Source organism: Rhinopithecus roxellana, chromosome 17, assembly GCF_007565055.1.
Source record: "Rhinopithecus roxellana isolate Shanxi Qingling chromosome 17, ASM756505v1, whole genome shotgun sequence".
Taxonomy (NCBI): Eukaryota; Metazoa; Chordata; class Mammalia; order Primates; family Cercopithecidae; genus Rhinopithecus; species Rhinopithecus roxellana.
In genome coordinates this window covers 22398950-22425285 of record NC_044565.1, presented here as the reverse complement: position 1 = coordinate 22425285, position 26336 = coordinate 22398950, and the positions used below count along the sequence as shown (strand labels likewise).

The following is a 26336-nucleotide window of genomic DNA, read 5'->3' as shown; positions in this document are numbered from 1 at the left end:
GTTTATATTGCTTTTCTTTTTTCTCTAGAAGTATTGAAGTTTGATTCCTAGTGTGTAGGCTTTGATCCTTGCCGCTGTGTTTGCCACTTGCTAACTCTACTGTTACAGTCTTGTGCAGTGGAACACAGGATGCTATCATTCCAGTTTTCAACATGGGCACCTTTCCTACCTCCCAGATGATGGCTGTGCTGGCTCACTAGACATTCCATTTGAAGCCGCAAATCAGGCCCACATGCTGCTCTAGCAGCAAAAGGATGCCAGGCCTAGTGATTCCTCGTGGCCCCCTATTTTGTCTCTGTCACCTTGTTGAGAAATCCTCCACCACAGCTTCACATCTCTCCTCCTCATCTTTCTTGTCTACTCACACTGTGACAGGGACTGGTTAATAGGGTAAGTTGTACAGACAGGCTTATTGTCGACAAATGCTCATGTTGGATGAGAAGTGGAACAAAACAGGGGACTGGTTTTTGGTCCTTTTCTTCTTAAGTTGTATTTTGTGTCTCAGTGTTCTTTTTGCATGAGCTGCATGCAGGGCACTTCCTGCAAGTCCTCTGTGCTGAAAGGCTGGTCTCTTGCTGCAAAGGAGCCACTTCCTTGACACACAGACATCTCTGCTGTCTAGACAAAGTCCAAGAGAGCAGCTTCAGATAATTCCTTTATTAACAAAATGAAGCCCTTGTCCTCTAATTTTAATTAGCTCAGTGGTTTCAAACTTTATTGAGTATCAGAATCACCTGGAGGGCTTCTTAAAACACAGCTTTCTGGGGTACACCCCTGAGTTCCTCATTAGTGGGTATGGGGAGGGGCACCAGTGTTTCTGACAGGGTACCTGCTGGTCTAGGGACTGCACTTTGAGAACGATGAATTAGCTTATTTCTAGGAGCCCTATACCTCTATTAGATACGTAGGGGCTATGTTTAGCTTCAAGTTAGACATTCCCATGAGTGCTCTGTTGACACTTGCTTATAACTGATTAGAAATACCAGCATCGAAGCTGTTACATTCCAAAAATTATGGTGTCCCTGCTCCATTGTCAGGAACTCTGGGCTCTCCATTGCCTCCCCTGTCCTGTGTGGGGGAAGACATAGAATTATTTCTGGAGTAAATTTTCAGCTCTGCATGCAGGTACTCCTTGGCTTCCACTGATGTGAATTTGTGGTTATCTGCATACAAGGCTGGCATGGCCTGGATTTCTGGATCCAGCCCTGAAACAGTCCCAGCCAGATGGCTCCCTGGGAGTTAGGGACATGGATCTTATCGCTCTCTGTCTGCACTGTTAGCAATAAACTCACTGAACTGTGTTCCTCTGTCTTCTGCACTGGGCTCTAAGCTCTTGAAGACATGGGCATACTTATCTCCTGACACACAGTTCAGTGTTTGTTACTTGGCCACTATTTCTGGAATAAATGAGTGTGTGTTCCTGAAAAGGGAGGGATAAAGGAAGCATTTCTGATTATAATAAACTTCCTTGCCTCTCAAATAAGCACTTAATACGTGTTACAAGATTCAATTCTGGTCTCTTCACCCTCCATATAAATGTTTCTTCAGTAGTTAAGCTGCTGAAAGTCCCAACTGCCAAGAGCGGGTTGTGAAGCTTGGATGCACTGCATCATGGGAATCTAATCAGAGTCATGGATTGGCCTTATGGTTAATTATGCCACCTTATTAGACACCACCTATACCCATTTGCATCCCCTAACCCAGGCTTCCATGTAAATTCATTTGCCATGTGATTACAGACTCCATTTTCCAGTTTTGTATCCCAAATTCATTTCTAAGAAGACTTTCTGAAAATTTGAAAACTACATGCACAGTCTGTTTTGTTCCAACATAGATATGTAACATGGGACTGTTCATATATGGTAGGTAAACCGTGCAATAAAATCACTAAACTGCAAAACTGTGCTAGCTCAAAATCTGATTTTCACAAGGTAAAGGGGAAGGTAAGGTCTATTTTTAGTCTTTTTTTCTTCATAGTAAACGTCACATAACGTTAACCACTAGACATTTAAAAGTGTGAGGTGACAGTATTTGGCACCACTGAGTAACATCAGATGAATGTGAAAATGCTGCACAGCCGCCAGTAGGGGTCTGGGGAGGAATATGCAGAAACCAGGCATACCTCATGTGCTTGCTCACTTAGGTGTGTCCTTGTGCAAGGCCAGCATGTATGGCGTTCTGGAATGCGTGTACTTTTCCTCATAAAAACCTTTTACATAGCATTGTCCATAGGAGTGTGTGTCCTGGTTCAATAAATGCAGGGGTTGAATGAGGGAGGAAAGCCTTCAGCCTGTGCAGGAGATGTTTGTAAAGAGATAAGAGAAGATGAGATACTGTGAGAGCAATGGGCATAAAGAAACCCAAATGAGCTTCCTCAGAGACCATGCTGAAAAACCAGAGAAAGGAGAACGGAACTCACAGGAGCCACCATTTGCTTAAGAGGGGATTAGAGGCATGTGTGATGGAGTGAAGAAAAGGCAGTAATGCCGAGAGCGGCAGAATAGTACTTTCATGGTTTTCGGTCTTATTTGAAACCACACAAATCACTTTTTTTTTTTTAAATGAAAAGAGGAATCTGGCAACACAACAAAAGCTGAAATTCTATTTTAAGCCAGTGCAGAAGGAATAACATGACACTGAGTCACAGCCATCCTCCTTTGTGTTGTGACACTTCGCCCTAAGAATGTCCTTCCTTCCGTCTCATCTCTGTAGCTCAAAGCCACAGTGCTACATCAGACTCACGTCCACTAAGAAACTTCACCTGTTTATTTTAAAAAATCAAGGTAAAGAGCCATATTTACTGAAGTATCTTTTATTAAGAATTTAAGGTGTTTAAAACGGTGGCATTTTTATTGAGTTGATTATTCTTTTTTAGCATTAGGTTGGTGCAAAAGTAATTGTGGTTTTGTCATTCCTTTCAATGACAAAAACTGCAATTACTTTTGCGCCAACCTAATATATTATCTTGTAAGATGGCACAGTTTTGAACGTTCTGCTCTGGATCCATTTCCCCCATTAGTCCTATTATTTTCATGGGCCAAAATTTAATAATGCAAGTCATATATTCAGGAACACACTTCATGTTATAGGAGAAGTGGTGATACACAGAGAATTTTCAGTGTATCAGCTATTTAACAATTATTGTTAACTTTGGACAGAGCAAAGGGAATAGTGCTGACAGGGACTGACTTCCTCATCCTTTTTCTGGTCTTTTGTGCTTTCCATGTGTATCATAAAATCCCAAGGGCCCAAGTAATAAATAATATTCCTTGGGTTTTTGGTAATTTGGGATTGTGAGCTCATGTGTAGTAGGCATTTACCTATGGGAATTCTATGAGGCCTGGGTTGAGGGATGAACCTGCCAGAGGTTTCGGGTTTCCTCTTGCAGATCCCTAAGCATTTCCAAACTTTTTCTTAGCTTGCAATTTACAAAACCTCAAGTAGTGTAAGTTTGAACTCTAGACCTCTCAGAAGTTATGAATTCTTAGGGACACAAACATACATATCCACATCAAACCCATAGCCCATCTTTCACTCAAGGCTGTAGGCAGCTTTAGGCAGAAGACTCAATTTCTTTTTTTTTTTTTGAGATGGAGTCTCGCTCTGTCGCCCAGGCTGGAGTGCAGTGGCTGAATCTCGGCTCACTGCGAGCTCTGCCTCCCGGGTTTACGCCATTCTCCTGCTTCAGCCTCCTGAGTAGCTGGGACTACAGGCGCCCGCCACCTCGCCTGGCTAGTTTTTTGTATTTTTTAGTAGAGATGGGGTTTCACCATGTTAGCCAGGATGGTCTCGATCTCCTGACCTCGTGATCTGCCCGCCTCAGCCTCCCAAAGTGCTGGGATTACAGGCTTGAGCCACCGCGCCCGGCCAGAAGACTCAATTTCAACTCCCAAACTTTTATTGGCCCGTGAAAGGCTATTAAGCCAAACATCTAGGTTACTGAGATAAAAAACCTCAGGCAGGAACCCACTGCTTTAGGGTCAGCTGACCATCTGATTTCCAGATCTTGCTTTATTTGGGCCCTGGAAATGTCTCCTATTTTCTCATGAGCCTGGCTATGCATTTAAAGCAACTTCTATTATATTTTATCCAGGAATTTTTGTTTTTGTTTTTGTTTTGCTGTGGAGTCTGCTGCATAGTCAGTCAATAGTAATGGATTTTTTTTTTTTTCCACAAATGATGACTTCCTGCATGCTCAGAGGTTAGCTCAAATAAATGTGCCTGTATTTAGATGACAAAGGTCTTTTTTGAAGCCTTTGATTTAAAACATTGTATGTCCTGGGGGACTTCTGGGTGACCTCTTTAAGCCAACTCAACTGCTGCCCCCCTGGGCCTTTTAAATTCTGCATGAGAAGCCATCAGAACAGAGTTATGTTTAGAAGAAATGCCAATCCAGATCTGAAAAGCCACCTAACAAGGTTTTTAATATCACAGCTAGAAGGGGATGCTTGCTCTGACCCTTTTTACATTCTAGCCTTTTGTTCTGGCTCCCAAACCTTGTAAGTATTCTTTTAATTGAAATCAAGAAACCAAGGGAAACTAGGCATCTTGATATGAAAACATCCAGGAGAGATGAGATGCTAGTCAATGGTGGATAAAGGAATCTTTCCACTGTACAGACAGCATCAATTGAATAGAGACCTCATGACTGACTGGGGTGGGTTAATGCTGGCCAAGGAATGCCTGAATCCAGTAATTTTGTACTGTAAAAGTTTAGCAAAGGATGGTACCAAGGGTGTTAATATGGAATGTGGTACTAGAAATTTTCAAAGAAATAAGGTCAACTTTTTTCTTCTCCAATTTGGAACTCAAATTTCAAATGAATTTTGGTCTCTCATCTCATCTCCCTTAAGACAGACTATTTAAAAGGCCTAATTCATCACTATCTAAAGTGAGAGTTGCAGCAGGGACTTTACCATTAGTCGATAGGGCCTAAGGGACTCACATGGTAATGTGAGAGAATGGCTTTGTGCATATTCTCCATCAGATGATATGCCAGTGTCACTGCAAAACTCTGTGAAGTGAAACAGCAAAATAAATCCATGAATTCAGATTCCCTGAGGCTTGGAGGAGGAACCTCTGGTCTCTGCCTGGGTTACGGGAAAGCTGATTTTAAACACTAGCAGTGTCAGCGGGATCTGAACAGGGCACAGAGGGAACAAGGGTGAGTTGATGATGTTCACAAGATGTCCGAGCTTATTGATATTGATATAGCCTCCAGGGAGGGCAGGAAAGAGGCTGCACCTTAGGATCCAGGAACCTGCTCTTTTAGCTGCTTCAGCATTCTCTAGGACTGTGTTTCTCAAATAGTATTTGGCAGAATACTAGCGTCCTTCCAGATGTCAGTATGTTAATAGGTGTTTGGGAGAGTACAGGTAGTGACAGGCCAAGGAAGAGTTCTAGGGTCAAAATAAATTTGAAGAGTCACATGCAAATTATCCTATTAATGACTCTGAGAAGTCTCGCAGTAAAGACAGTGATTCAACTTAGTTTAAGGATGTCTTTCAAGCTCACTGTCTAAATACCTCTTGTTCTGCAGTGCACCTATTCGTACTTGCGGGGTATGATTGCCCTGATACAGTTTGGAAATGCTACCCCTGAGTACTTGTATCACATAAAAAGTCCTCAGGTGGTTTCAATATGTAACCAGTTTGAGAACCACAGACCAGGGAATCTTGAAAGGGAGAAACAGATTCACTTAGAGAAGGTACGAATATGAAGAAGCAGCCTTAGAGACAATATGGTTCCAATTTTCTAGTTTTTCACATGGGGGAAATTAAGGTTAAAGGACTGGACTAATCCTTTAACTGGTAGAGGAAGATGGGGCATTGAAACCTAGTCGACTTTAACAGCAACTCGCCTCTTTCCATTTCACCGGCAGGCATAAGCATGGCGGTTGGGGTTATCAGGCAGCCCACAAAGGATGAGGGAAGCCAGAGATGAGAAAAAAATGGGTGTGTAAGGTGTGTGGTGTACCTGCCCCCCGGAGGTGAGGGCAGGTCATGGCAGAGCTCTGTGTGCTAATGAGAAATAATCTTGTCAGCTGTAGCGTGAGGCATGTCCAGATGGGAATGGGTGGAGGCTGGAACACGATCAAGAAAGCACAATCAGTATTAGGCCCAAGATGCCAGCGTCAGAAGTTGCCTGTCTCAGTTGTGTTTTTATTAAACCAAAATCCTTTTGGTGATGTTAGGCCTGGGTTGTCTGGCCCCACAAATTAAATGTTATTCTTAATGGTGTGAAGAACATTATTTTAATGCCTTATTTTTATTTCCATTTAAGGCATATCAAGTTCTTGATTAATTTTTGTCCTTTGCAATTTGTCATTGGAGATGTCCAGTGGGCTTATTTGTTGAACTATCCTTGAAATTCAATTAAGTGAATTAAACATGATCTGTTACATAATTCTTTAAAAGCTGTTCTTAAGATACCAACAAGGTCACTGAAAACAAGACAGGGAGAACATAATTTTGTTTATATAGAAAGAAATTCTGAATGCATGGACATGAGCCTCTGCCAATACACTGAAAAAAAATTGCCATTATTTGAACAGAAATACAGTGATTTGATTTGACCTAAATAGTGTGGTGGTTTAACTAGCTGGATTGCAGAAAAATTGCAGCTTTAAAAGCAAGATATTTTTTCTTTTTGATTGTGGTTAAAAGCACTTCATATAAAACTTATTATCTTAATTATTTTTAAGTGTACAGTTTAGTAGTATTACATATATTCACATAATTATGCAACTAATTTCCAGAACTTTATTTCTTTAAATAGAGACACTGTCTCACCATGTTGCCTAGGCTAGTCTCAAACTCTAGGGCTCCAGTGATCCTCCTGCCTCGGCACTTCCACAGTGTTGGGATTATAGGTGTGAGTCACTGTGCGCTGCCCAGAACTTTTTCATTTTGCAAAATATGCTAAGATCTTTTCACTTGGGGTTTCTCGTATACCATTAACCTCCCAATAAAATAGACATATTTCTAGGATTTTATTTAAGAAACTGATTTAAATGTCCTTTGTTATATAATATTAGAGACATACAAAATATTGCATATAACGTACATGTAAGTCATGAAATAGAATAATACAAACCCCCATGAAACAACCACTCATTACAGTTCCATAGGTCTGTGGGCTCCTTCTGTATCTAACACTCTTCCCCTAAGAAGACTTAGCTTTTTAGTTTGATTTGGAAAATACACAAATTATAATATGTACTAGGCACTGTACTCTATTTTGGGATTAGTTCCTGTGACTAGTTTCTCCTCGCCATGGAGGAGTTCATGGTACAGATTCTCCTTGATGTATGATGGGACTATGTCCAGATTAAACCCATTGTAAGTTGAACATGTCATAAGTTGAACATGCATTTAATACAGCTAACCTAGTGAACATCATGGCTTAGCCTACCTAGTCAAACTTAAATGTGCTCAGAACAATGACATCGGTCTAAACTTGGGCAAAATAGATAACACAAAGCCTATTTTATAATAAAATATTGACTATCTCATAATTTATTGAATACTATACTGAAAGTGAAAAACAGAATGGTTGTATGGGTACTTCAAGTATGTTTTCTATTGAATGCGCACAGCTTTCATACCATTACGAAGTCGAAAAATTCTAAGTTGAACCACCATAAGTTGGGGACTGTCTGTACAGTGAGAGATATATACATAAATACTTGTGATAGAATGAGCAAATGCTCTAATAGAGGTGTGAGAAAAATGCCATGGAAACCAAGTGGGATAGCGGCTGATCCTCCCCAGGTGAGGAAAAGGTGCGCAGGATGCTGCTGAAATGGAGTGAACAGCGAGCTGGACTTTGAAGGAAGAATTGTTTATAGAGAAGACAAAGAAGGTGAAACTATTTCAGCAAGAGGAAATAATATGAGCAAAAAGATCATGATAAGGAAGTACCTGGTAGGTTTAAGGAGCCCCAAAGAGTAGAGTGTGCCCACAGCTGATCCTCCATCCACTTGGCTGCTAATGAACTTTGAGATACACTGAACAGCAGCTTTGAGCCAGGCACTGTATTATGCTCTGGGGACCTACAGCCTTGGCTTCCAACAGCTTCATCAGGCAGCCCACAAAGGATGAGGGAAGCCAGAGATGAGAAAAAAATGGGTGTGTAAGGTGTGGAAGACAGACAAGCAAACAGGCAATTTTCACAGCATGATCAGTGCTATGAAAGAAGCAGGCACGGGTGCCAAGGGAGACTATGCACAGGACGGGAAGGTAAGAAGTGAGGCTGGAGAAGTGGGGCCAGGATGGAAAAGCCCTACACATGCCACACCAAGGAATGGGAACTCTGTTTTACAGCTGCTGAACACTCAAGAGGATTCTAGGCAGGGTAGTGAGTAGGCTCATCATCTGGCTGCCTTTTTTAAAAATGAAAAGTCTAACAAAAGTGAGAAAGACTAAAAGAGCAGTTAGGAAATTGCTGAAATAATTCAGGTGGGAGATGTGGAATCCTAGAGTAAGACAATGGTATTCATTCTTTCATTCCACAAATATTTCTTAAGCAACTACTGAGTGACAGGCACTGTGACTGTGCTGGGGTAGAGAGTGTGGACAGATGTGAGATAAGATGAGGTGTGGGAAAGGATGTGCTGTAGGAAGCTCCAAAGTGAGATAAGACAAGGAGCGGCCAAAGAAGACATCAACGGTTGCTCTGCAGTCCCTAGTTTGGGCAGCCTGGAGGACAATGGCACATCCGCTGATGAAAGCAGGTTTAGGGGGTAATGTGAAGAGTTTAGCGGGGGGTATATTGAGGGTGAGATGCCTGCATTTGAGATGTCCATTGGTCCCTTTAATGTGGGCTGGTCCTCTGGAGCCAAGGCCAGTGATGGGTAAACACATTAAGTAGTTGAAGTTGTGGGAGCTGGTGACATTGACTAGGGACAAGGTGTTAGAGAAGAGGGTGGAAGGCAACCCTGGAGAACAATTGGCAAACAGAGGAAAGAGAACCCATGAGGGAGACAGGGAGAAACTGCACAGAGACATAGGAGAAGAGCCAAGAGACACCAGTGGAGGAGGCAGTTTAAAGGAGAGGGAGGTCGACAGTGCCTACTGCTGAAAGAGGTAAAGAAGAATGAGAAATGAATGGAGACCAGTGGCTGGGAAATTCCATTTTGCAAGTGAAGGATTGGAGAAATAATGGCAATGGTGTTCAGGGTGCAGTAGGAGGAAGAGGGAATGACAGGAATTGTGGACAGTGGATGCTCTGCAAAGGAGTGTGTGGGTGAAAGGAAGGGGAGGGAGAAGAGAGTAGCATGAAGGAGAAATAAGGCATGAGATTAACATGGGTTGGATCTGTGTTGCCACGCAAATCTCACATCCAGTTGTAATCCCCAATGTTGGAAGAAAGGCCTAATGGGAGGTGATTGGCTGATTGCAGCCATCAGTCATCACCTGATCCATAAGGTGATTGGATCATGGGGGTGGGTTTCTCATGAATGACTTAGCACCATCCCTTTGGTGCTGTTCTTGTGATAGTGTGTGAGTTTTCCTGAGATCTGGTTATTGAAAAGTGTGTAGCACCTCCCACCTCGTTCTTCTCTTCCTCCTGCTCCCACCATGTGAGATGCCACACTTCCCCTTTGCTGTCAGCCATGACTGGAACCTTCCTGAGGCCTCCCCAGAGGCAGAAGCCACTATGCTTCCTGTACAGCCTGCAGAACTGTGAGCCAATTGAACCTCTTTTCTTTATAAATTACCCAATCTCAGATATATATGTCTTTGTAGCAGTATGAGGACAGACTAACACAGACACATTTTTTAAAGGACAAAGGTGGCTGGCATATGTTTGTAGGCAGAGGGAGGAAGCCAGTGGAAAGGAAAGGATGCTGGCTTTTCCTCCAGCATGAGATGCAGCTTTGCTAGTAGGTTGAGGGGCATTCCCCACCCTTGCCGAGTGAGAAAGGAAGAAATGAAGAACACCAGTGGAAAGGGAGGGAGAGGGATGCTGGAGGAGGATGCACATATGAGGGTGCTGGAGTGCAAGGATTTCTCACAGCACAGCTTCCGTTTTCTCATGGAGATAGAACAGCAGGTTGTCTACTGAATATGAGAGGGCCAGAGATAGTACAGGGAACTCCAGGGAAATGGTTGCAGTTTGGGAGGAGCTCTTATCTGTAGAGGTAAGTTAGCAGTTTGCTAAAGTATGAGTGCTGAAGCCCTCATAAAGGTACAGTGGCCCCGTCAGCAAGCAGGGCTCCTCCCTTCTGAGGTGACTGGTATCTTGGGAGCGGGAGAGGAGAACACATACCACTGGGAAGGTGTAGGTATAGGGACAGAGGGGAGATTGGGAATTGGGTTGTTTATCAGAGTGTCAACATGGGGTCAGGAAACTGAGAGCCCCGACAGGGATTTCTTCTATACTCCAGATTTCTCATTCGGGGGAGCCAGTCCCCATTACTAACCAGAATCCTCCAGTGTCTTACTATCTGCTGAAATTTAGGCAGGATATGATGGCCTTTCTCTGTGTACATAAATTTACCCCCTAGCTGGGCTGCAGGCTCCCATCAGGGCATTGGCTCTTGGCTGGGGTGAGGGTAGACTCTCAGGGATACCTGCATTTTCTACAACTTTTTAGTGCCATAATGTCATTGATGCATTGATGGCTTTTTCCCCCTACACATTCAAGCCATTAATAACATTTACTCTTCTAATACATTGCAATTTTTTAAAAAAATGATCCTTGTCTGTTTTAGATTTCCTAATCGTCCTCTTTTTAAAGTTCAATTTTGAGATTTCAATAATATTGGACCAAACTTATGAGTAGATGGAGTGGACATGGCGTGACTTGAAGGGTTCTGGAAATGTCCCTTGTGGAACTGAGGCAGGGCTTTATTGTTATTATTATTTGGTAAAATATTAACCCCTTGAATTACCTATTTGAAAATGTAAATAAGCCCAGTGTGCACAGTCCAATTCCGCTCTCCCCCTTCACGGTGGGTATTTTGTGCCAATGAATAGGAATCTCAAAAGCCAGAGGTCCGCCTGGGGACACTGAGGAACAAGCTGGGAAACACTAAAGGTTTTGATTCAAGATGTGGTCAGTTATCTCTCTCCCCATCAGTCATTACTGGTAGATTACATCTGGCAGGCTGGCAACAAGTTAATTCAGGTTCCATTTGGCTGGACATTAGAAGCCCAAATGGGGGAGTGGGGTCTTTAGGGAAAGGCCAAGTGCAGTGGGTAGGCATCATCTGTCACCCTCACCCATCAGGTTTCTTCTTCCAGACAGGACCAGCAGGAAGCAGGAGGATGCTGAACAGAGCCAGGCCTGAGAGTAACCCCTGTGCCTGGTCTGCTCATCCTGGCCAGTACATCTAAAGTTGCTCTTTGTAGTTAGTAACTGGGCCTGTCCTCTTACCCAGTCACCCTGCAGGATTTCATCCCCCACCCCTTCACATACCCAGCCACTGGGGCTTAAAGCGTGGCTCAGCGGGGGTGGGAGCCTTGCAGGTTGTTAAATATTTTGAGTAGCACTCCTAAAGAAAAGATTGCAGCAGGAAGGAGAAGGCACATGGCAGACATATACCCCACGTTTTTTAGGTCTTTTCTGCTTTCTGGCTTTTGCTCGAGCATTGAGATGCGGCTTTGCTAGTAGGTTGAGGGGCATTCCCCACCCTTGGGGTAGACGCAGGAAGAGTGACAGAGGAAGGTTTGAGGACCATTGTTTACAAGAATGCCCTCTATTCATCTGGGGACTGTGGTGAGGGGTGCTGTATCTTAGGGGAGAGAAACTTCCCCGTGTCCTCTGAATGAAACTCTGATGGGAGTTTGCCTTCATTCCTGAGTATACTGTTTAGGAAACACATGACCTTATCCTGCCCTGCTCCGGAGCATCACCCCTCATCAAGAAAGCAAGTGATCAGCAAGTAGTTTTAGGGGTCAGACCAAGCACTGGAGCCCAAGCCAGCTTTCTGAAAGAGGGAGAGGAGGCAGCTTAAATAGACATCCTAAACAGGAAAAATGAATCTCTAAGATCAACCCTCATAAAGAAATCCTTTAAGACTTACCAAGTCAGACCACATTAAGACATTTTGGCTGCCTTCCAAAGCAACAGGGACTTAACCAGATAAATTCATTGAAAAATATTTTGAATATTGCAAAATTCAATTTGGCCTTGGGTGACACTGCTTCCAATAACAAAAGGTTTATTTTGAAAATATTTCCCAAGAATATAAACTGAATGCCACACAGTATCATAATAGATTCCTATTACGGTAAAATACTTCTAAATAATAATAATCTGTAGCACTTACTGTGTGTTAAGTGCTTTCTAAGCACATATATATACGTTCCTTTATAGTCTTCACCATCTAACCATGAGGTGGGAGCTCTTATTGTCCTCATTATACCAATGAGGACACTGAGAGAGAGGTGAAGAAACTTGCTCAGGGTCACACAGCTGGTATTCGGTGGAGCACTGCTTGGCTGTTCTAATGGTCCTAGCTGTCCTCACCCAGAGGTAATGGTCCTAGCTGTCCTCACCCAGAGGTAATGGTCCTAGCTGTCCTCACCCAGAGGTAATGGTCCTAGCTGTCCTCACCCAGAGGTAATGGTCCTAGCTGTCCTCACCCAGAGGTAACTGTTAGAAAACAATCAAAGGGACTATAATAGTGTTCACTGCCTGCTGCTACCAGGCCTGCCCACCTCTTCTTTAAGAACCCACTGTAAGGTTTTTCTTTTCTTTTTCTGGACTTGAAAATGTGCTTGTTTTTGAATCTCCATAGAAAGGACTCGGGCTGACTCATTAGGATTTTTTACCCTCAGAATAAAATAGTTATGTAGCCTTAAGTGTTTAAAACAATATTTAACTCTTGCAGCTGCTCTGGTAAGAATCTGTTTAAAATCTCAGTGAAATCCAGCCCAGCCTGGAGGGTACTAATTAACCCAAGACTTATGCCTGTCCTGGGTCTCTCCTTCCACACTTGTCTGCTGCAATTCAACCCTTTCCAGAAGTCACTGCCACATGGTCCACATCTTGGTTGAGCCTCTCATCTCATGCATTTGCCACCTCTTTAACATGTCATCCGAAGCCATTTCCCCTTGCTTTTCAAGCCCAGTGCTCTGTCTGTGGCCTTGGTTCAGTTCAGCTGTACACACAGATGTGAATTCCCTCACACTGTGTGCTAAATGCTGAAGTTTCAGAGGGAAAATGAAGATGAGTCCCTGTCCTGGAGAGGCTCACTGTCTATTATACCCTGCGGCTCTTCCATGGAAGAACTAAAATACAGGAAATGAAGATGCCATGGCAGTGGAACAGTGGCCACTTCACACTCACGGAGTCCACAGCACACACGGATTCGCAGAAAGGCATGGCACAGGCTAAAAATAGACATGTCACAGGGAATGTTTTTTTTTCTTTATTAGGCTATTACTTTGTTTGGACTTTTCCCAGTCTAAGATCCAGGGAACAGAAATTGACAGCCAGACATTTACCATTTGGGATTATCATCAGGGTGGATTATTCCAGGCCCTAAGTTATTTTGGGGAGACATTGTCGTGTGGTGACTCCATATGACAATGATAGGGAGGAGGCAGGTTTTTATTGATCTTGTAGCCAAAGCGCTTAGCCCAGTGCTGGACACACAGTAGGTATGTCCTACAAAAGTTGCTAAAATCAATGAAATAAAGGTAAGTGCCATTCTTTATTGTTGAAAATAAAGAGGTCAGGCCAGAGACACTTTCTCAGATAGGTAGACTAGTTACTAAGATCAGGGAGGCCTTAGAAGAGTATAGCTTGGGCAACTCAACAAATGTGTGTGTGTGTATGTGTGTGTACCGTACATACAGAGGCATATATGTTCATTACATGTCAAATAACACTCATCATTTATGGTGTCCTGTGGCTCTTTCTTAAGCACCAAAACTAGAGTGGTCACCCCAGTTGCCCCACCCAAGGGGTATGGCCATTGGCAATCTTACACCCTAACTCATACTGACTGCTGATGACTCATGGTTCCATTGATCAATGTCAGTTCACATCAATTTTGTATAAATTGTATAAAAAAACACAAGATTTGTCTCCCATCTTTAGTTTTTTAAAAATCCCTTTCTCTCTACTCATGGTCTGTGAACTTTATGTCACCCTTCGCCTTCCATGGCCTGAAGTTTGGGGCACTTACCACGGTGCAGCAGAGGGGCCAGAACCACCAGAGGAGAGCCAGGGCTAGGAGCAGGAACAGGATCAGCAGGGCGATGGCCAGGATGGAGCCGTCAGACTGCGGGGGCCAAGAGAGAGGCGGTCAGCAGTGGGATGGGACCATGTGTGGTCTTCCCTCCCCAAACTCCCATCATCGATATGCAGATTTAAGGCTCAGAGAGCAGCACAATTTGCCAAGCAAATGGTTGAAACTCCACTCATCATTCTGGGACTCATGGCCCTGCAACACACTCTGTTTAGCCAATTTTCAAGGGAAATGAATTTATCTTTTCAGAGAGGCCTTGTTCTTCTCTTTGAGGAACATTCTGAAGGACCAACTTTATAAGAGACAGAGCAGGCATGAACATGGACTGCTCATCTGGCCCTGGAACACTATCCCCTGCCCGGTGACAGCCTCCTCACTGGGTCTGATGTCCCAGTCTCTGCCTGGGCTGACTCAGGACCGTTGTACTCTGAATTCAGCCTGCTCCCCCAAACCCATTCACGTAAGTGCATGTAACAGATTCATAAAGCTATCGATGGAAAGTCTATAGCCTGCTGATGGGATGGGAAAAGCCTTGTAGGGTCTGTGAATCCAGGGGCTAGGGGCAGAACAACTGCTGCTGAACCTGGGAGGTAAGGGGCTACAGTCAGATCAAGTGGCTATGTGGGAATGAGGGAGGGAGGAAGGCATCCAGGACCAGTTTTATCCACTTCAAAATGTGGCGAGGCCAGTCTTAGACACCGTTTTTGTGGACTGAGATGGCTTTTAGCAAACAGAGGCCCCACTTGGTATCAACATTCTGAGTTGCTGGTTCAAGGAAGCCGCTTGGGAACACGGGTCTAAGTCCCCTCCACCCTGCCTCCCTACAGCTACTGGCAGTGCAAATCAGCAAAACTTTCTAGGAGACAGGGGGCAAATTGTGATAGGTATCAAAAGCTTCCTTCTGCATAGAAGTGGCTATTCCATTTTTAGAAAATAATCAGATATGTTTGTACAGATAATAACAATGAAAACATAAATGGTTAACAATTAGGGAAAGTTAAATAATGCATTGCAGAATTACCATGCAATCGGTTACTATGTAGACATTATATTGTCAAATAATTATTTATTCATATTTTTTGTGACAGGGTCTCACTTGGGTTGGAGTGTAGTGGTGTGATCATAGCTCACTGCAGCCTTGAACTCCTGGGCTCAAGGGATCCACCCATCTCAGCCTCCTGAGTAGCTGAGACTGCAGGTGCACGTGACCATGCTGGGCTAATTATTTTTTTTGTTTTTTGTAGAGATGGAGTCTCACTTTGTTGTCCAGGCTTTTCTTGAACTCCTGGGCTCATGTGATTCTTCTGCCTTGGCATCCCCCTGTGCTGGGTCTATAGGTGTGAGCTATTGTGCCCAGCCATATTGTCAAATAATATTTAAATGATATTTAAATAAAATGACAAAACACTCCTGGTATAATGAGTAGATTTATGTATATGTATGTCGAAAGTGAGAGAGACAGAAAGACTGTCTGATATTTACTAGTTTTTAAAATTTATATTTACTAAATTATTAACAGTAATTTTACTGGTAGTGGGTTTATGGTAATTTTCCTTTTAAAATCTAGTTTCTTTGATAAAGAAAGAATCTAGTTTCTTTCATAAAGAAGTTTTGCTAAAGAAAACTTCAGTAGTTTATTTTCTCATTATGGGGGGCTTCTCACTTTGGTGTTAGAGCTCACTGGGCCCAGGGATTCTTATCCAGGGTCAGGGGATCTATGGGGTACCCACATGGGCTCAGTGGATAGACACTGTGACCCTCCTGAAATGATGCCTGGGATGTTTAGTGCAAGTGTCTTCAGGGGAGATGGTTCACAGCACTGTCAGATTCTCAAAGCTGCTCCCTCTCCTCCATTACAGGGAAGGGAGGCTGGGTGGTCTGTCCAGGGTAACGCAGCAGGTGAATAGCAGAGCTGGGATGTGGCTTGCTCCCACTCTGAGTGCTCAGCAGGGGCTTCTGGAAGCTGTTTAAAGGCAGCTCTTACTTGTTGAAACTCCCTGGAATGTCTTTGACCAAAAAGCCAGGGAACTAAACACCTCTGGTCCCTAGCCAGGGCTTGGGAATGCCAGACTGCCCCCAGGGGAGCTGCAGCCGCACAAATGCAGGTGCAGGGCTGGGCAGCCCAGGAGTAGCTGGGGGAGGGGAGAGAGTGCAGGGGCCAGACGATGGACAAGCCATGGCAGAGGGGACGCTCTGGGTTGCAACATTTATACACGGGTGATGGCAGAGAGCGATGGACTCAGTAGTGACAGAATGAAATTACATGTGTTTTCCAAACTTAGGGCTCGCCAAGGACAACCCTCTTAATCTCTCAGTCTCTACAGCCCACATTCATAACAGGAAGATAATAAACCTCACTTGCCTCACTGCATTGACATGGGGATAAAATGATGTAAGCTATCTTATCAAACACTGAGCTGGAACTCACTCTCCCTTTAGTTCTCCAGGGTAAAAAACATGGTGAGCATTTCAGATCATAAATCTATCTGCATCTGGAATAATAAGTGGTTCTGGTCAGCGAGAGGCTTACAAAACAGCAGTACTTCAATAAAGTCTACAATGTTTACTCACATTATACACAATTTCCCCTCTCCCTGGTTTTATTTTTTCTCTTTAGGCGGATGAACTAAAGCAGAAGGGCTGATATATTTTGGGGGAATTTTTTTCACTTCCTTCTAGAAGAAGGTTTTCCACGAAGTAGTGAGAGTGAAGGACTTGGTGCAGAATGGGAGAGTGGAGGCTTCCACATTGGGAGATTTCCTGGCTTTGGATAAAGTGATGACTGGCTTTTCTCCAGCCAAGCTTGGTGCCCCTAATGAGGAACAAACTGTCCCCCTAATGAGGCCCAGTTCCCTTGGCTGTGGTGGAGGAAGACAGCCGGGGGGCTCAGGAAGGGGAGAGGTGCAGGAAAGGGGGTCCCGGTGGGTAGAAATGCATGGGGCAGGCACTCCTTGAGGAACTTTATCCTCCTCTGGAGACAGCTCTGGGATAAAGCCCCCAAACGTACTGTCTGGTTGTTTTTGTTTTTGTTTTTGTTTTTGTTTTGAGACGGAGTCTGGTACTGTCGTCCAGGCTGGAGCGCAGTGGTGCGATCTAGGCTCACTGCAAGCTCCGCCTCCCAGGTTCACGCCATTCTCCTGCCTCAGCCTCCCAAGTAGCTGGGACTACAGGCGACCGCCACCATGCCCGGCTAATTTTTTTGTATTTGTAGTAGAGAAGAGGTTTCACCATTTTAGCCAGGATGGTCTTGATCTCCTGACCTTGTGATCTGCCCGTCTCAGCCTCCCAAAGTGCTGGGATTACAGGTGTGAGCCACCGCACCCAGCCATGTACTGTCCGTTTTTTGAGATCTTCCAGAAACCACTGGATATCCAGTTCAAAAGGAAAGGCATGACTTTTTGATAAACTTAGAGCTAAAGCTGACGTTTTAGAAGGAGATAACATGTACATGCAACCTCAGAGGTTCATTCATTTATTCATTCAGGAAACATTTATTGAGGGTCTATTCTTTCCCCATTAAGCAGAACCAGGAAATACAGGATTGATTGGCTAGTTAAGATGCTCGTGTTCCACTGGCTAATGGGGCCAGGGCATTCATATAAACAATTAACCACATGCAGTGTTCTACGTGTTACTCAAGAGCTGTACATCCTGTACCTTTTGTGTCAGGTAGTGAACAAAATAGGCAGTCTTTATTTTTAAAGAGCTTACATTTTGGTTGAATAAGAATAATGACAATGATGATAATAACATTGTTGCTAGCACAGTGAACATTCACTGAGCATTTACTATGTGCCAAGCAGGGTTTACGTACTAACATGCTTTCCTTATGCTAACTCATTTAATTCTCATTAACAATCTTGTGAATTCAATAATATTGTCTTTCTCATCTCACTAAAAATACCAAGGCAGGGAGAGATGGAGAAAATTGCTGATGGCCACGTGGAGAAGCCAAAATTTAAACGTGGGCAGTTTGGTTCCATAGCTCACAGCAGACTAGCCGGCTATTGTTCTTAGCAAGTAGCCAAGTACTGAAGAGCTGAGTGTCTGGGAACTAGCACTTCACTGAGGAGGTGACACTCCGCAGAGCAGGGCCAAGGAGGTGTCAGCATTCCTGCACAAAAAGGCAAGCACAAATGCCTGGGGTGGGGCAGGGGCAGTAGAGGTCCACATGCTGGGAGCACAGCATGAGTGCGGGTGGTAAGGAGGTGGGGTCCCCACTGTGGGAGGACACACAAGCCAGGCTGAGGAGTGTGGCTTCCATCCTGAGCCCAGGGGAACCCTTAGTGGCTTTAACCTGGTGACACTGGGGCATCGTGATCAGATTTGCTTCTTGGAAAGCAAATGCTGTGGACACTGGAGAGTATGGACTGGAGGAGGGAAAGATTCAGAATAGAAGGCCCAGGTGTAAGACAGCTGCAATTCTGCCCAATTCTTCTGGGCAGTGTCATTTCCTGAGGTCACTCTTGAAACGCTTGCATTTTGATGACTGCGTTCAGTGCTAACTTACTTAACAACAGCTAACCACTGTGCTCAGTGCTATCTATGCATTCTCTCATTTAATTCAGTGAGCCTCGGTAAAACAGCCTTGTAGGAACCATTACCCCCTTTTGCAGATAAGGAAAACTGAGACTCAGTGAAGATATGTAACTCACTCAAGACCTCCACATACCACCTATGGACATACTTATTTTTATATGTTCACAATGTTAATGTTACAAAACTGGGATTTGAATCCATGTGGTCTAATTTTAGAACCTTGACACCCCCTCCCACACTTAACCATTACACTATAACTTCAGATTTATAACAATTTAGTTAAGAAATATCTGTACTTTAAAGACTAAACTTTAAGCAGATGCAACAGAAGTTGAGACCATGTTTACAGTTGCTCCTTCCGCTTTGATAGAAGCAGTTCATTCACATGACCCAGCGTGGATGTGCACATAGCATGGGTGAATGTGGACTTCAGAGGAAAGTCAGAGAGGGAGGGGGACCATGGTAGAGGCTGCCTTCCCTTCAGATTCTTGGCTTGGAGTTTTAATCAATTACCTTGTGAAGAGGGACTGACAGCTAATGTGAGAAAGCCTCTAGTTACCTATTGAATGTACATCAATATTAGAATAGAAATAGATGCACATCTGCATTGTTTAGTAAATAGTATTTGCTTCATTCGCAAAATAGTTCGGTTATGCTAAACCAGTCCTTTTCCATCTTTACGATGTTCCAAGATGAAGACACCCGGGTGCTAAGGAGCAGGCTCTGCCAGTGGCTGGGAGGCACATGGAGTGCAGCAGAGCTCACACGGCATAGCCTGACCCCACACAGCCTGGCTCCACTCTGCACTGTTTTACTCTGGGGCAGACTGCCTCAACTACTTGGGCTCTGGCCTCCATGCTGCCCTCTTATGCCCCGGTTCACTGTCTGTTGGCATACTCTGTGCTAACCGCCACCTGCTCCCAAGATCTCCTTCCTAGATTGGACCCCAGGAGGGTTGGGACCACTGCTCACAGCCTAACTCAGGACTGGTGTGTGAGCTTGGTCCCTGTTCTCCCTCTTCACCAGGGAAAGGGTGGCCAGGACAGGTGAGACCTTAGGGCCGCATAGACACCACTCTGGAACTAAGTGAGACCATCTGGGCCAGAGGTCCCCCTTGCGGAGTTGTGCCTGCCCAGGCCTCATCTCAGATGAGAGCTGGCAGGGCGCAAGGCAGCTCTGAGAATGGGTGCTCCCCGACCCACACGTTCAGATCCATTCTCCATGATCCATCTGAGAGTCCGCATTGGGCAGGGGGAGTCTGGAGTGGGGACCTGCATGGACCTCACTTTATGACACAGATGAGAGTGGAAGCTGACCTGTCCAGCCCAGCAGATTCTCAGTGTTTGCTGTCCTTGGCAGTGCCACCTGCCCTTACCAGGCAGCCCCTACATGTAGTTCACCACAAACCTTCGAAAAAGATTCCAGAGGGGGAGAAACAGCAAACAGCCACACATGGAGTCTTACCAATGTTATTTTCTCAACAGCCTAAGTATCAACACAAGTCCAATTCTTATTTTATAAAAAAAAAATGGAAATAAAGTTTAAAAAATCAACATGGCTTTTAATTTTAACAATTTTAACAGCAAGTGGTGGGGGGAGTTCTCAGATGAGCAACTGGAGCTGGAAGCACTTCTGTGGTCAAGCAGGCAGCCCATGGGGGTGCACCTTCCTGTTGGGGGATCATCCTTTTTTTCTTCAATGGAATATTTTTAAGCCTTGTCAAATGTTCACACAGAGGCCCACTATTAAGGAGGCAGACAGGCAATATTAAATAAGAAGGCAGGACAAGCTCAGCCCCGCTCCTTCCTTTGGGCATGTGTCATTAGGGATGACATTCTCTGAAGGCTGCCCGGCTTGAATGGCCAAATCCCTGCCTCATGGCTTTCTTTAATTCCCTCTACTCCCAACTCACAAAATGAGGACCTCTCTTTTAAGACGAGAAGGCATTGTTCTCAAAGGTATACGTTTGGAACTTCAATAATGAAAGCATCTCTTGCTTGGCAGGTGGAATGTAGGCAATTTTGGATTTTTAATGCATGGCATGGGGCGGGAGTGAAATATCTTGCCAGGGCTTGTTTGCTGTATAATGGGAGAGAACCAGGCTTCTGGATGATACAGCAGCAAACACTGCTGCTCCTTTCTGTTTTGTTTTGCGGGAAACGGAGGAGGATAGAATGGAGAGGGATTAGTGGGAGACTGGGGGACGTTCAACATAAAGAAACTGTGAAATCCTCCAGCTCAAAGTTGGGCCTGTGCCAGCATTCTGCCTGATGCCCACCGTGTGGGGTGACTATGGAGCTGATGAAGTGCCTCCAGTGAGGCCTTGAAAACTGTGTTGGTTAAGGAGGGAATGTTTCCTGCCCCTCCTAACGTTTCTTTCCATGTTGGGGCACTCAGTGTGTGTAACTCCAGGCCTGTCTCTGCCCTGCACTCATTCAGTAAATAAGCAAAGTGTAAACGGATCATGTTTGGCTCCTCTCTCCTCGTTTTTGGGAGTGTGCTGCCTGGAGGGAGCAGGCGGTATTCTCTGCTATTCCATGCAAGCAGGTGTTGTGGGGCCTGATGCAATTTTGTGGAGGCTCTTTAAGAAAGAGAACATAAAAATACAAATGCAAAATTATAAGGGCCGCTCCCCTGGCCTTAGAAGGGCCTAGCAGGGACCCATACAAGTGAGGGTCCCTAAAGCTTAAGTGAATCAGGCCCCATAAGTCTGCCTCTGGCTGTGCACCTTCCCTGGATAGGCCCCCTGCCTGCAATCAGACTGGTAAATCTATTTAGCTCTGGGCTTCAGTTTCCAGCCTGTTTGCTGCCACACTCAGCCAAAATCTCCAGCTCACAGTAATGCTGTGCTGAGGTTTTCATGTATCATTTTTGGCCTCATTTTTCAGTTTATTCACAATCAAGGCAGGAAAGAGGCACGCTTTATTGCTCTCACAACAGTGACCCCAATATCTCCTATTTTAACTAACCCCAGGATAGGTCCCGGTAACTAGAACAATTATATTTCTACAACAACAGTATGGTCAATTTCTGAAGGAAGAGGTTATCAGAAGCCTCTCTGGTGGCTGGTGGGTTTGCTGTAGTTCTACAGTCTTTGCTAGGTTGTGCAGATTCTGAGTAGCAACACTGTATCACTGAAGCCACTGAAGATACTTGGATGCTTTCCCACGGTTAGTTTATCTTGTAAACATTTAACATGAAACAATGAATTAGTAGGTTGATTCTGCCACATTGAAGAGATATTAGCCAATCTCTGCCAGAAATATGACAGGAAAATAGCTGAGGACCCATTAGAGCTTCTTGAGAGCCGGCAAAGGTCTTTCTCTGGATTCTCCCCTCCACAGGGCACCTGGGGATGCAGCTGATGATGTGAGGCTCCCCAGAGGCCTGCCCTCCACTCCCTCTCCCCCTTTCTCTGGTACAGAGTGAGGGTGCCTACGAAGCACTTTAGAGTGCCTTCAAGGGAAAGAGACCCTTTAGCGGGGGCAGCTCTGTTACACTAACCTTGTGACTTCAATGGCAATCTGCTTGTTCTAATTACAAAGACAATCGTGGTGAGAGGGAAACAGCAGAGATCAAGGAACTATGTCTGCTTCACTCTGCTCCAAGGGGAGACCCTGAGGGCAGAGTGAGAGGCGCATCAGCCACTGGGCAGAGGGAAGCTGGAGGCTGGAGGCCTCTGCACACCTGCCGCTGTCCCTCTGTGAGCACCAGGAAGGGGTTCACAGGACTGGCGCCTCGGAGGCATCACATTCCAGTACTCTGAGTGGAATTTAGAACCATCCCAAGCAGCTGGTCTGAGCTGTTTCCTGCCCAGACAAAACTGGCAAAGCACGGGCAAGTTTTATTTTGAAAGATGAAATTTAAGCCATTCTATTACTGCTGAGCAGTTCTAGATGGGCAAGCCTAGAGATCAAAATTCTCTCTCTTCCAGGGCTTATATATTCTGTTATTTCTGGTAGGCACCTTAGGGATGATCTAACTCATCCGCCCACTCTGCCCTGCATGTTTTTGAAATTCTATTCCTCTGGCATCTGTGACTCTCCCAGTCTCCCTCTTATCTCTGACCATTCCTTTCCACTTTCCTCATGGGCTTCTTCTTGTACTTAACCCTTTAAATGTCAGCATGCCCTAGGAAGTCATCTTTTTTCTCCTCTTTATAAATTGCGGAGCTATATACACCATTTTGTTATTTTTAAATGTACAATTCAGTGGCATTAAGTACATTTATGATATTGTGCGACTGATGGATCCATTCTTGTCCATGGCTGGTTTTCTTTCTAAAACTCTCCATGGATTGTCTCATTTCCTCCCATAGTTTAAACTCTCATCTAGATAGGGATGACTTAAATCATCATCTCTAGCCTAGATCTCTCCTCATGCTTCAGGGTCATATTCAGGACCATTCAATTGTCCAGTAGGTCCTATTGATATGTCAAACTCAGCTGTTCACACTGAACTCACTGTTCTCCTCTTCAAAGCTACATGATTTCCTCCTCTCATTTGATGGCATCGTTTATCAGCCCAAGTTGGAAACTTGGAAGTCAACCTCAGGTGCCTTTTCCTCCCTCTCTTCCTTCTCCAATATAACACCTGCCATCAGTATATCCTGATCCTCTGATCTAAATACTTCTCAAATCTTCCCCTGTCTACTTCATCTCCAATATCATTGATCAGGCTTAGGATCTCATTCTTTCTTTCCTGGACTATTGCAGCGATCTCTATTGGTTTCTCCACCACCGGTATTACTGTCAGGAATTCCATCTTCTACACTGCAGTTGGAACCATTTATGGCTCTAAACCCTAAAATGGTATTCTGATAGGGTTGCCTGCCCATGAACTTTTTAATAGCTCATCATTGCCCACAGAGTTCTTAACATTTGAGAATTTTGTGGAAGTGATACATCCCCTTCCTCATGAAAGTACACATTCACATTTACGCACAGGCTCACGCATTTTTTATTACTATTTTAGGGGGTCCATGAAATCCCTGGAATCTATTTGTGGACTGTTAGGTACAAGGCTTTGAGTCTTTAGCCCATACAAGCCCTCTTTTATCTCTCCAGCACCTCCCCCTTCCTCCTCCCTCCTTACACTTTGTGCTTTCACAGAACTAAATGGCATTAGCTTCCCATATATACCCCGCTCTTCTGTCATGGTCTTCTCCCTGAGACACTCTTTCTAACTATCATTGCTTGGCTATCTGTTATTCATCTTTCAAGTCTTGGCTCAGGCACCACCTGATTTATTCATACCTAACATATTTATTGAACACCTACCATGTGCTAGGCCCTCTCCAAGTACTGGAGAACAAGAGCGTAAAATGGACACGGTTTTGCCAATCACGGACCTTGTCATTGAGTGGGAAACAGAGACCAGTAAATACCACCACTGAACTCTGCGTTTGTGCTCTTTTTTTTATCCTAATCATAGCTCTATCTTACCATCTACTCTATTTTTAGAGTATATTATTATGTTCTTGTCTCTGCCACTGAACTAGAAGCCCCTAGAAGACACATATCTGCTTTACTCGTATTTGTACCTGTGAGACATAGTATAGTGTTTCAAATACAAATTGCCACTAAATGCCATTCAAGTGTTTATTAGAATGAGGGGAATGAGGATTTAGCAGGCTGATGCCGTCTATAGTTAGCGGGTAGCAGGGATGGCGCTGGAGCCTGTTTCCTGTGGCTGCTCAATTCCCCTCCATGGTCTCATTCCTGTTAATGGCGGCATCAACCTCATTGCAAAGAGCTTGGGCCTTGGAGGCAGGAAAAGATGATCCAAATCCTAAACTTCTAATTACTAATATGTGGGCTTTGAGTAAGTTACACAACCTCTTTAAGCCTTCCTTTTTTTTTTTTTTTTTTTTATGATGTCAAGTTATTTATACTGTTGGTAGTTAAAGACATACACTAAAACTACTCCAAGAATGGAACAAATATGTGGACTTGTAAAATTATTTTTAAGACTGACAACATAGGGGACTTCGCTGGTTCTCATAACCCAGCATCTATTTCGGGGTATCAATGGGGCCTGGAGGCAGTGGGAGAAAACAAACTTCAAGGGGCAGATGCTGCTGGGACCAGGCAAAAAGCCTTCACACCCTAAGGTCCTCGCTGTCATACACCAGCCCACTGCAAAGTATCATTCATTCATGACAGATGGATGACATGAAAGTCAATATACACAGTTAACCCACTTTGACACATTCATTCTTCACCTTTTTTTTTCAATACAATTCATCTTAAATTATATTAAGACATAAAACAGACCTGCTTTTGCACATCCATTACTGACATGTCTCCCAGGGTCAGGCAGAAGGAAACAGAATGATTGTCACACAATTGCTAATTGTCGAGACCCAAGACAGACTCACCCACGAGTACTCCTGCACACCAGGTACTGCTTGTTGACTTGTGCACACTGGACTCAAAGACTTTTGAAAACTGCTCTTGCCCCTGAAACCTAAAACTCCACTGTCTGTCCTTCAGAATCATTGTAAATCTTTCCAATGATGGACGGATGAATGTAAGACTTCCTTTTCTTTACGTATGTGAAATTGAGATAATTCCTGCTTCCCGGATTCATTCTGTGATGACATGAGACAAGGTATGCAGAGATCTCGGCACATGGCCAGCTTTCAAAAAATGGCACTTCCCTTTCCATCCTCCCCTTCCTTCTACGTCCAAGCCAAATTCCTGGTGATGTGCTCATGCTTGGCCAACGTAAATGAAGTTGATTTCTGTGAACAACCCTGTACTAACTGTGACTAGAGCTATGGTGTTAGTGGGTGGTCCCAGATTACACATTTGAGAAATTCACGCCCTTAAGATTGCCATCCGTGTGTCAAGAAAAGGGAAACCCAAGTGGATTTTCAAATGGCAAATTTAATATCCTTGATCAAAGTTGATTAACCGTAAATGAGGGTAACATAATGAAACATTATGATTCATTCTGGCCACCTGAGAGGTAATTTGGGCTAGAGATGACAATTAAATTGATAAGACACTGAAGATAGTAGATTCCTTAACCCAAAGTGGGGCAGTATAGAAAAAGTATTAGGTACCTAAACCTTTGTGGAACTCTTTCTAAAAAGCATGGCTATAAAGCAATGAGGCTGTTCATGTAGTGAACATAACTGAACTCCCACATCCAAATGGATCTAATTATCTCCAATCTAGTGGCTTTGGAGGTTGGAGACTACCTCCAGTGATACAGCCATAGACCAAAGCAATTCTGAAACACCTCCCTTGGGACTCTTTCTAAAGTCAGTTTATAGGCCCCCAGAAGAAAATCTTATAATCTCTTAGTCATGCTTTGCTTTTCATGAAGGAGGCTCTGAGCTTGATAATCCATCATTCACCAGAACTGGTTCCTACAGCTTTTGGGGTTTTAGAAATCAAATGATGATGATATTCCCCTAATCCCCTACTGAGAATGTTCAAATACTGTGGCTTTAAAGTTATGACCATTTCAAAGCAGGAGTGCAGAATGTATTTGGAATAGTGACAGCATTGTTGGAGAAAGCATATGGTTTTCCAAAGCAAATCCTTTGAAGGAGCAGAAATCATATGGATGTGTAAATCCC

General features: G+C 44.2%; 1 protein-coding gene across 1 annotated transcript in view; it reads right to left on the bottom strand.

Annotated features, from left to right (window-relative positions):
* ANTXR1 (ANTXR cell adhesion molecule 1) overlaps positions 1–26336 on the bottom strand; it is a 248040-nt gene that overhangs the window by 92320 nt on the left and 129384 nt on the right. Inside the window, exon 13 of the mRNA XM_030921455.1 lies at positions 14144–14239. Within this exon, the coding sequence (XP_030777315.1) occupies positions 14144–14239 (96 nt within the window). The remainder of the gene's footprint in view (positions 1–14143; positions 14240–26336) is intronic.